Genomic DNA, 12,095 nt, shown 5'->3' on the forward strand with positions numbered 1-12,095 from the left:
CTAGTAGTACACCCAGGGTCACAGCACAATTCATTTAACAAATATTTATTGTATGCCTAACATGTGCCAGGCACTGAGCTAGGTATCCCTGTAGCCAAAGCCAGGTGACCTTTGGTAAGCCAGGATGGGGTAAAAGGTCACAAAGCAAAACTCAACTCTACAGTAATACCTGTAAAGGCTAGCTTTCCTCTCTACCACCGACATGCTGGACACAGCGTAAGACGTCATATGACCACACAAAGACCCTACAAGCATGCTGATGTACTCATTTAGGTTAGGTTCGCAGATAATCATACTTTTCGAAGGATAAGAAGAAATTAAGTAGACTGAACCTGGTTCCTGACAAGCCCAGTATGAATGGTGAGTGGGATTTTGAACTGATTTGTTGAAAGTGTATCCCATATGGTATTCAATCAGTCATCTGTGAAGTGGGCTCCTAGGAGCCAGAAGTTTCCAGAGTCCTCACCTACCTTCCTCCACTCCCACCTACAAAATAGGTACAATCAAGTCATGTGCTTTCCCCTCTTCCTAGACTCATATGATCTCAGAGCTGGAAGAGTTGAGATTATCTAGTCTAACCTCCCAAGAGAAGGTGTCTTACCCAAGGTTACAAAGCTGCTTAGTGTCAGCTGGGATGAAAATAGGCCTGGTTCTCCCTTGACTGCTTTGGATAGCCAAGCCTGGGGAAGTGGGTCCAGAGTCCTTGAAAACCTCACAGAAATGGGTGATGATAGGGAGATAACTTCTCCCCTTCTGGCTAAAGACAGGAATAATCATTAACTTTGTTGTGGTGCCCAGTAAACAAGCTTAGCAGATGAGTGAGAAGGCAAGAAAAAGAGAATCAGACTTAGGATCCAGAGGCTCAGACCTCAGCAATTTAGGCTGTGGAGGAATTAAGAGCTTATAACTGGGCCTGGGTGGATAGCCACTCCTCACTGGTGCCTATGTCTGGCCTGAAAAGGTAACTGGGAGAAAGGGACAGATTTTTATCCAGGCAACCGCCCTGGGTGTGGACACTGAGTAATAAGGAAAGAAATGCAGTTCGGAAGCAAAAAGGGAGGAGTCATGCACTTTGAGCTTTTCTGAGAAACCAAAGAGGCTAGCCAAACACTGCAGCTAGAGATGGGGGCTTTAGGGGGCTTGGTAGGAATAAGCTGATAAAAGTGGAAGGGCATGAGGGAAAGGATAAGAATTTTAGCTATTCCTCTAATTAAAAAAAAAGAAAAAGACCTGGCTTTATGAGGGAAAATGAATTCAGGTCAGTGGGAATGAGACTGTGCAAGGTTGTGAGGAGAGCAAGGTGTAGTCTTGTAAGTCAAGAGCCAACTGGGTCAAGTGGTGGTGGTGGTGGGGTGCCCATGACAGAGGAGGAGCCCAGGGCAGAGGGGCTGGACTATAATACCCCATGGAAAGGACTGACATCGACTGTCCCAGCAATCCAAGTTCACACCCAAAGGTAGGCTGCACAGTCAAGTCGTAACAACCCAAGAGATCATCTACCTGTGCTCGTAACTGACACCCTCTCGGAACAGTATGTAAGGCTCTGAGCGGTGGCCCGTCACTGGCTGGACTGCCAAGATCCAGAGCTCAGCTCCACACCCACAATCGGACTTCTTTCTAAAGCCCCAGGGCCCACTGGAGAAGTCTCTACTGACAGTGCTGGGGACACTGGATCCAGGATACTCCAGGAGCTACATACCAGCCTGTATCTCTCCTCCCACTTCCAGGCTGGGGGCTAATATAGTTCATGACCCACCACCAACCCACCCCCAGCCCATGGGAGTACCTCTCCCAATACAGACACCTCAGATGGCAGTTCTAGAGGTTACCAATCATCTCTCTTAAGAGTTACTCTGTGATGACTGGGAACCATTCGTTAAACACAGGTTCTTCAATGTCACATCATATACCAACATAAATTCAAATGTTACACGAAAAAAATATTGCCAAAAAGAGCCATAATAAAATACAAGGAAACATTTTTTCCACTCTAACCAAGGGTGGTGAAGGAGATTTCTACCCATGAAGACAAAGAAAGAAAATATAAAGGCAGATAGGGTGCCTACATGGCTCAGTCAGTTTAGTGTCCAACTCAGGTCATGATTTCAGGGTCTTGAGATCGAGCCCCAAATCAGGCTCCATGATGGGCAGGTAGCCTGCTTGGGATTCTCTCTCCTTCTTCTGCCCACCCATCCCTCCCTGGTGCACACGCACACTCTCAAAAAAAAAAAAAAAAAAAAGAAAGAAAGAAAGAAAGAAAAAAAATGAATACAAAGGCAGAACATGACAGATTTGATTACATAAACCCTCTACAAGCTCTAACTGTAAAAACAAAACAAAATCACCATAAATAAAAGGAAAAGGCAAATGACAAAATGGAGGGAAATATTAGCAAATGGACCCTTGCAGTTCAAAAACAAAAAGAACACTTGTATAGAAAAATGAACACAGAACATAATTCAAATATTATAAAATATACGAAATAACATGCAACATAAATATGTATAAATATATGAAAATGCCTGACCTTGCCGATACCATAATTAAATTAAGACAATGGAAATATTCTTCTCTATCAATTGATAAAGGACTTTTAACAAGATTTTATTTCTAAGTAATCTGTACACCCAACATGTGGCTTCAACCTACAACCCTGAGATCAAGGGTTGCAAGCTCTACCGGCTGGCCAGGCACCCCACCCCAATAATGGATTTTTTTTTTTTAATTAGACTTGGGGTATCCAGGTGGCTCAGTCGGTTGAGCATCCGACTCTTGATTTTTGGCTCAGGTCATGATCTAAGGTCTTGAAATCAGGCTCCACCTCCGTCCTCCCTCTGCACAGTTTGCTAGAGATTCTCTCCCTCTCCTTCTGCCTCCCCTCCCCCCACCCCATTTGCACATGCTCTCACTAAAGTAGCTTAAAAACAACAACACTAAAAATTAGCCTTGTAGTGGCTAACAAAGGAGCAGAAAAACTGGCACTTACGGAAATGTAAACTAGCACAACCTTTTTAGTGACCATATTGACAATATACACAAATAACGTTTTTTTTTTTTTAAGATTTAAAAAATTTGTTTCAGAGAGAGAAAACAGGGTGAGAGAGAGCACAATGAGCCAAGGGAGAAGCCCAGATGTGGGGCTTGATCCCAAGACCCTGAGTCAAAGGCAGACATCCAACCAACTGAATCACCCAGGTGCCCCTCAAAAAGAACCTTTAAAACAGTCATATCCGGGATCCCTGGGTGGCTCAGCGGTTTAGCGCCTGCCTTTGGCCCAGGGCCGATCCTGGAGTCCCAGGATCGAGTCCCACGTCGGGCTCCTGGCATGGAGCCTGCTTCTCTCTCTCTCTCTCTCTCTCTCTCTCTCTCTCTCTCTCTCTCTCTCTCTCTCTCCCTCTACGTCTATCATAAATAAATAAATAATAAATCTTTAAAAAAAAAAGTCATATCCTCTGCTTCAGTAATTCTTACATGTTTATCCTAAGCAATAAGAAAATACATCAAGATTTTCTTTTTAAGTAAACTCTATCCCTACCATGAGGCTTGAACTCACAGCCCTGAGATTAAGAGTCACATGCTCTACTGACTGAGCCAGCCAGGCACCCCACACATAAAGATTTTTATACAAAGAGATTCACTAAAGCAATATTTACAATAGTGAAAACCAGAAAACTAAAACTTCCAGCAAGGAACAATTGGTTTAGTGAAATAACACTCACAATATGGCAGAAAGAAAACAGTTGTTAGTAAACCAAAATATTAGTGGTGGCTGTCTCTGAACAGTGTGATTACTGGTAATTTTTATTTTTACAAGTTTTCTGACACAGAGATTAGTCTTATACTCAGAAGGTTATCACAATATATTGCTACGTGAAAAAGATTACAAAAAATCATATACAATATGATCCTACATTTGCTATTTAAAAAATATGTACGCATATAAAAATATTAACAAAATGTAAAATAACTCCATTTGAATAGTGGAATTATAAATTTTTATTATTTTCTAAATTCTTATAATGAGAATCCATTACCTTTGTAACTATGAAACAAGTTAAAGGGAGAAAAAAGTTTCTCTTGTGCTTTCTCAGGAAGGGCCTCATATCTCTTGATCTCAACCAATGTGACCTGTTGCTATGGATCTACTTTCCATCCCAGTCCTTGTTCTGAAAGTGCTCCTGTTTCACTCCCAACATGGGTCTCTTCATCTCTCTCCCCACCACTAAACCTATCTAAATCTCTTTCTCCTACTCAGCTCTGAAGTTCCTTAAAAATGGTTTAGGCGACCCTTCCGGTCCTGGTGAGAGATGAGGAAGAGCACTAAAGTAGTGGCAGTCTGGAAGGAAAGACTGGGCTGAATTTAGGAGATATCTGTAAGGTGAAAGACTTTAGTCACTGGAGGTGAAGGGGAGAGAAGAAGAGATTTCTAATCTGGACAGCTCGAGATGGATGGTGACCAAGAATATGGGAGAAAAACAGGTTTAGAAAGTAAGTTGAGTTTCACACTACCATGGTCCTGGGGGAGATGTCCAGTAGGTGGTGGTTAGGTATGTACATGTTGAAAGTTAAGAAAGGTCTAGATTTGGGAATGATGACTCTATGAGTAAACAGCAGTTGAAATCATGGGAGTGGATGCAGTCAACCAGAAGTGCTAGGAGCAAAGAGCAAACAAGGATCCTGGATGGAATCTTTGGGATTCTCTCTTAAGAGGTGAGAAGGACTCTATAAAAACAGACAGGTAGGCAACAAGCCAACTTGAGTAGCTGAGGTAAATGAGAGTTAAGGGAAGTGGAGGCAGTAAATATTTAGACAATCCTATCACCTGGTGGTGGAAGAGGTCAGAAACTGATGGTCTACCAGGTTTTAAAGGAATACTGAATTAGCTGTCAGGATTTACAATTAAGTAAATTTTTCGTAAATCTGGATTTCTGGTCTCTTGCAAAAATTCAGAAGATCCAATAAACACTGTTTTTGCATGGCCAATAGGAACAACGAAGAGGGATCAAATAAAAGCTACTTCCTTTTAGTCAGCCAGGAGCTCTATCCCTGCTTGCCTAGCCCTTGCTATATAGAATATGAGGAAATACTTCCCTTTGTGAATGAATCAAGTCCTTATTAGTACTTATCTAGAGTTCAGAGAAATAATAGGCTAGAGTTTGGTTCATAAAGCCCCACACGTGCCCCTGAATGCAGGAATCCTGGGACAAACACACCTGAATCCTGTACCAGAGCAGATTGGGAACCCCCCTTTCCTAGCAGGTGACATCAAATCTCTTGAATCACAGAATTTACGGGAGCAGGCTCATGCTTCCTCAGTTGTCCCAGGAGGGGTCTGGCTCCACAGTGTTCTCTGCAGAGCCTTCTCTTTTTGTTTTTTTTGTTTTTTTTTTTTTTAAATTTTTTTTTATTTATTTATTTTACGATAGTCATAGAGAGAGAGAGAGAGGCAGAGACACAGGCAGAGGGAGAAGCAGGCTCCATGCACCGGGAGCCCGATGTGGGATTCGATCCCGGGTCTCCAGGATCGCGCCCTGGGCCAAAGGCAGGCGCCAAACCGCTGCGCCACCCAGAGATCCCGAGCCTTCTCTTTTTGGACAGCAGTAGTACAAGTGGCCATTTCCCTAGAGGCTGATTGGCTGCTGAAGCCAGCCAAGTCCCCTAGCTGGGAATTTCCTGGCTCTAGTTTCTAGACTCTGGGCCACACTCCCTGAATGGGTCCACCAGATGGCAGGCAGCCTTTTCTTTCCTCTAGACTTACACAAGGTTCATTCACCTACCTGGGGAAGATGACTTGCTGTTTTTCTGACAATTGCTACTTTCTCAGCAAGATCAAAAAGCACATCAATTCTGTAAGTGAAATATTTGGAGCTGCCTATTAAAATATAAAAAAGTAGAACCCTTCCTCATTATACAATTATGTATTGTCAAAGAGTCATTACCTAATTATCAGTTATTTTACATTGATTCTGATCCAACATGTGCTTGCAATAGCATTTTATTATGTGGTTTCACTAACTACTTAATTATCTGCACTGCTGCCAAATACAAAATTCTATGAAGACTTGGTAGCATAAATTAAGAACTAATTATAAGCAATTTCAATTATCAAATCTTACTCATTGATCAGAGGCTTGAAAATAATACTATCTTAAAGTGTTAAATGAAGTGAAGCTGGTTGAGATGCTTTGTCTCTCTTCCCTATGCCATATAATAGAGGTCTTCTTCCCTACAGGTATGTCAAATGAGTCTAAAAGTCCATTTTCATTTTAAGTGTAGCATCTGTAACAAATCTTGAGATTCAGTACAAGATCTCCGTCTCAGATTTCTGGACCTGAGTTCAAACCTGATCTCTGTGACTTAGCTCTGTGAATGACCTTAGGGCAAGTCACATAAGCTCTCCGAATTTCCATTTTTTAAAGCTATCACAGAGGGACACACAACACCACTGTGCTGGGTTACTAAATGAGACAACTGATATAGAAGACAGCTAATCAATTTGTTTCCTTATTTGTCACTCCAGCACATGGAAGCGTAGGTTTTATTCTTGGTCAAAAAGTGGTACGCTACACCTGCAGTGATACACTTGAGGTCTTAGCCTTTTGACATGAATATTGGTAGAAGATGTTCTGACCAGATATGGCAAACTCAAAGAAAAATACAAAGAGATGAGCAAGTTGAGAAAACCACTCTGCTTATGCACCCCTCCAAGTGTTTTAGTACTTCTCTCACTTAATTGCTGCTACTACTCTGCAAGGCAAGAATCCTCGGTCTGTCAAATGAGGAAGCCAAGGCTTAGTGAAACTGACTTACTCTGCAAGTGGAACTGGAACACAAAGCCAGGTCCGATGACTACAAAGTCTCTTTTCTGCTTTTCATTCCCCTAGGGTGGTTGGAGAAGCATGTGGGATTAAATTTCCTTTGCCCTCTTAGGCCCATCACACACAAGCCAATTCTACCAAGTCCAGCTGCAGTTTCTGGTCCACTTCTCCTTATCTCAGTTTCCTGGCTTACCATGAGCACCTGAGACCCACCACTTCTCCAGGAAAAGCCCAGAGTCCCTAACGTTTTTGCTTGGACGAGAGGCAGATAGGCCACACCTCAAAGGGCACTCAGATGTGCAAGGCCTTCACTCAGTCACAACACAGTCCCCTGCAGTAAAGCACAGCCTCCGAAAGGCAGCATTAGCTGTTCCAAAAGGGAGCATTAGCTGTTTCAACCAGTAATTAAAAAAAATAAACTGCTGTTTTAGTCATTTGGGTAAGTCACAGCAGAGGATCTAAATGTCTTCACAGAACAGAGAGGGAACTCTCTGGTATGTGTGCAAAGCTCTGCTGCTAATGGGTAACCCCCCATGGGGCTTTTAAGACCACGCTAGCACTAGCACCAAGACTTTGTACCTGGGAGTATTTAGAAAGGTTCAATACAACCAACACTCTGCTCCAGGAGGCAAAAGCCAATTCGCTCACAGTAGTAAAACTCTCTGTGTCTTACTGGGGGTTAGTGTGCATTCAGCAAACCAAACCTCCTGGGTGCCAACTTCTCTAAACGAGATGTGGTCAGGTCCCTTTTCTGAGGGCACCTCCTGGATGGCTGTAAACCTGCTGCACCTTTGAGACTTCCTTCTCCAAGGGGGTTTCTTAGTTTTCCAGACAGGACCTTTTTCCTCCTAATGTGCAATCTGTTGGGTGGCCACCCATCACCTCTGATTCTGTACCATAACAATAAGGGTAGATGGAACTTTTCCTTGAAAGCTCACAGACCCCAGATTTAGTAATATATATGTTCTACAGAGAAACATCCTTTGTGGGAAACAAGGTCAAGCTAACCTATATAATGTACACAACAGAGAGCCAAGTGTGCCAACTTCTGATGGAAACAACACATATGCTAGTCAACCAGCCAGATAAACCAAAACAAGAATTAAAAGACAAAAGAACAGTGAAAAGTTTTTTAGAACTCTCTATATTAACTCTTCCTGGAACCCAAGACTTCTGAGAAATTAGTGTTTAAGATAACTAAATACTCCCTCCAATACCCCCATTAGCTAGATACCAATAAAAAGTTAATCCAAAGAACTGACTCAACCTGGACATATTCTAGAGTAGCAGGATACACGAAAATAAAAGAAAATACTGTCAACTGGGACCATAAAGAAACATAAAAAGTTGAAATATTATACTCAGAAAAAAAAGATCATGAGGTGGTGGTTTTTTCCCCTCATTCTTTTATTTTTCAGATTTTTATTTACATGAAAGTGTACTTGTTTGCATAAAAATTATCTAGGTATCAAATGGATATTTCAAGAAAATACCAAGGACACATTTTATGCATTTCTGCAGTAGTTAAGATGCTCCATCAAAGGCCAAAGATGCCCCCATGTGGCCAGAGAGGAAAATGCTGAGGTTTAGGTAAGATGAAGGGCTACTTACTCCCTTCTAAGAGGCCTCGGACTTTCCACAGGCTTTTGCATCTTTCCCATATCTTGCAGTTTTATTACTTGTCAGGGCTTAGAAGTTGGTGTGCCAACTTTCCATCAAGAGAAGAGAGGTTTCATATTTCAAAAAAATATATACTAAAATTTTAAGAAATCAACATGAACCCTTTAGATGAGCCGAAACTCCACCACGGCGACACCAACCTTTCTAGGACATGCAGCAGAGCTCTGGCATGTAAAAAGTAGGGCAAGGATGTGGGGTGAAGGAACCACACTGCTGGAAGCAAAGCAGATTCCAAAGAACAAAAGCAGCTCTGATTCCCCCTGGAAAACAAGTTCAGCTTCTGTCTCTACTTTAGTTACCAAGAGATCAGAAGCCAATGCCAGGGATCTGAATAGAATTTAAGATAATACCACAAGGGCTTAGATCCATAAAAACCATCAACATGAACTTGACCTCGAGAGGCACTTAAGGCAAGCATCACTCAATCATATGATACACTGGTCAATAACCTATTTCTTTAAAGAAAAAAAATTCCTCTTGCCCTTCATACCAAAAGTGTATGCTATCACACATCACACAATTATAAAATATATGCGTAATTAAAATTAAAAGTTTAATGTCTTTTTAAAAAATGTTTTCAGTTCCTCTCTTTAGAAAATAAACTATTCTTCTCAGAGAAGAAAATGAAGACCTCCAAGGGCAAACAAAGAAGGCACCCACAGCTCTAGCAGGAAGCTTCCCTCATCAGGGTGGTAAGAGCATGAGCTCAACCACCTATAAAACCTCCCCCAGGACACTCCTTAAATCCGGAGCACCAAGGCACATAGAGATGCAAGACACATCTTCCATGCCTCCCATCACACAGCACTTTGTGGGCAGCCCTCAGCACCAGACTTAAATGAATGTAATACTGTGTCTGAAATGCATTTTGAACAGGCAAGGAGTATATGTAAATATCCTATTGTTCTAACAGACAAATACAAGATGATAAATGAAGAGAAGTGTAATATAAAATTAAATAAACAGTATGAGTACAACCCAAGTTAAGCTCACATCCTTGCACACTCCATCTACAGAAAGAGACTAGAAGGAAACATTAAAATCCCAATAATGGTCATAATTGGGAAAACTGTGATGAGTGATTCTGTTGCTGTTTTCTACCCTCATTTTCCAAATCTTTAATGAGCATATGCTACTCTGTGTGACCCTGTGTATTGGTTTCCTCATTCTGTCAGAGATTCTTCTCTCCAGAGGGGTGAGGGAGGGCGGTGTTCACAGCTTTCAGAAATACTCCAGGAGGTTTCTGGATTCTCTACAGGTCCTCAGACCAGGTGAATAACTCTAGCTAACATGTTCTCTTCTGCAGCTCTGTCTCCGCCAACAGAAGGAAGTACAATATAGTCCTATTTTCAGTTCTCTCATCTCTGCTAAGGGACACATCTTGGTGCTGCTGTAATATGCCAAGTTCAGTTGCCTGCCCTAACCAACAGCCACCTTTCAAAAATATAACTTAACTGCTCAGCCCCAGTCTTCTCTGCAGTTAGGAAAGGGCTCTGGTACCGTACTCAGAGACTTCAGTCTAGATAGAGCCTTAGATGACTAGTGTAAAATTAAGGTGTGAAAGTTATGCACAGCAGAGGGTAACTGAGACTCCAGGAAGAAGAGACTCCTTTTCCAGAGCCATTCCTACCGAGCCCTGCAGCATTCCACTGAGAAACAGGCTTGAAGAGCATGATCACCCTGGCTTCAGAATCCTCTAGTGCAAACAACCTAAGCACCAAAGGGATTCCAAGGAAGCCCACAAAAAGTGGTATTTGATCAGCTACAAATTCTCTGTCAATAGATGAGACGTTCTTAAGCGACCTACTGCTCATACCTATCTCGTTCCATTTCTTAGTTCTATCATTAGTCACTTACCCCTTCAAAGCTACGAAAATATTCCCCCGAATCCCAGGATTCAAACAGGACTGACAGATTTCAATTGTGAATATGCTTATATTAAAAATAAAACAAAGCTCCACTTCAAACATCAAAAAAAAAAAAATCATACATCAGGAAAACTGCTACAAAACAGTACTTTCAAACAGGTTGGAAGAAGGGGTATGGCTTCATTCTGTTGTGTCTCAGTCACGTATGGGGAGTTTTGCTTACCTAATTCCATTTCTGAAATAAGCAGCATCAAAACAGACGTGAGTCAAGAATGTGACGTTTCCAGGGCCCTCCCAGTTCAGTCCTTCTTCCTGGCATTACTAAGCTTTCTCCCTGACTCTCTCACCACCTATCATTAGGCCAGTTCCTTCCTCAGGACTAATGCAGAGGTATACCCTGGGCACAGGGCCTATCTGTCTGGTGTACATTCTCTTAGTTTAGAGAATGAGAAAGCCACCCCTTCTCAAGAAGCAACTATAAGTGACAGAACAGGATGCTCGGTAGTTCAGACCAAGATCAGACTCCAAAAACAATCTTTTGGCCTTAGCCTAAAGCTAAGGTGATCAGCTTAAGTCAGGTTTAAATCCCTCCCGACAGCTTTCTGTTGATGCTGGTAACAATTTTTCCTCATGAACTACCATATGCCCAATAACTTTAAAAAGGGGGGTGGAGAGATTTTAAAATAGATTTATTTATTTTTTTAAAGATAACTGCACATAATATCAATGGGCCTATGGTGGAATGCATCTTGTCGCCCCGAAGCAAGCTGCTTTACAAAAACCTTTCCAACTGTGCAAGAAGTTAACTAGCAACAAGCCTGAAAATTTGGTTACGTATATAGGTACAAAGCTGGTTCATTAAATCCCTGTTCTGGCCCTCAACCCAATGCATTTCAACTAAAGCATCATCCACCTCCTTCTTTACATTTATCAAACACTTGAATAGGTAATGTCCAGCCACTCCTTGGAGATGGCTCCGCTTTTCAGACATTGGACTGCTGAATTGCTCAGGAGCCTCTCGGTCCTGGGCTCCATCGCTAGAGCCTTTACAACTCTCCAAAACCTCTATCCCTCCCTTTTCCTCATTCCTTTCATCCTCCACAGGTTCTGGGTTTTCTTCTTGGGAAAGCAGATCCTGGCTTGAGCAATGGCCCTCAACAGTGGTAGCCTCGCCTTCCTGTACAGCAGGCCTGCATGGGATACTCTCCTGGGTGCCCTGGGCCAAATCTTGGCTACTGCCAGACTCTTTGGGGGTGGACTTTTTCTCCTCCAAGGCTTGAATGACATCCTCAGGAGCTCGGGGAACTTCTCTCAGTTGTCTCACTCGTTCTCTTTTCTTTCTCCTTAAATGAATCCAGGAGTTTTCTATTGCTGTCAGAAAAAGGCTAACTTCTTCCTTTCCACAGGGAACTCGCTTATGCTGGACCTATTTGGAGGAAAAATACGGTTTTAAAGGAAATTACTTTTCTCCTCTCAGAACTCCTTTAAACAAACAAAAAAAGAGAAGAGAAAAAAGATATTGTAAGTACTTCTTCAATGGGCTTAACCAAGTACCTTCAGATCGGTGAGGATTTTTTCAATCCATGTTGTTACAACTACTATTCCTTCCACTGTCTCAGAACCCAGAGATGATGCTTTGAGGGACAATTCTTTCATCACAGACTCCAACACTACAAATGTAATAGGTTTTCTTGACTTCTCTAGTTTTCTTCGCTTACTGGGTGGTGAC

General features: G+C 42.2%; 1 protein-coding gene across 1 annotated transcript in view; it reads right to left on the minus strand.

Annotated features, from left to right (window-relative positions):
- Positions 1–11,038: 11,038 nt before the first annotated feature.
- Positions 11,039–12,095, minus strand: part of METTL16 (methyltransferase 16, N6-methyladenosine) — a 68,902-nt gene continuing 67,845 nt past the window's right edge. The window contains exons 9-10 of the mRNA XM_055325059.1: positions 11,921–12,094; positions 11,039–11,792 (exon numbers count right to left, since the gene is read on the minus strand). Coding sequence (XP_055181034.1) covers positions 11,169–11,792; positions 11,921–12,094 — 798 coding nt within the window. The 3' untranslated portion in view covers positions 11,039–11,168. The remainder of the gene's footprint in view (positions 11,793–11,920; position 12,095) is intronic.

This window comes from Nyctereutes procyonoides, unplaced genomic scaffold (genome assembly GCF_905146905.1).
Source record: "Nyctereutes procyonoides isolate TBG_1078 unplaced genomic scaffold, NYPRO_anot_genome, whole genome shotgun sequence".
NCBI classification, from domain to species: domain Eukaryota; kingdom Metazoa; phylum Chordata; class Mammalia; order Carnivora; family Canidae; genus Nyctereutes; species Nyctereutes procyonoides.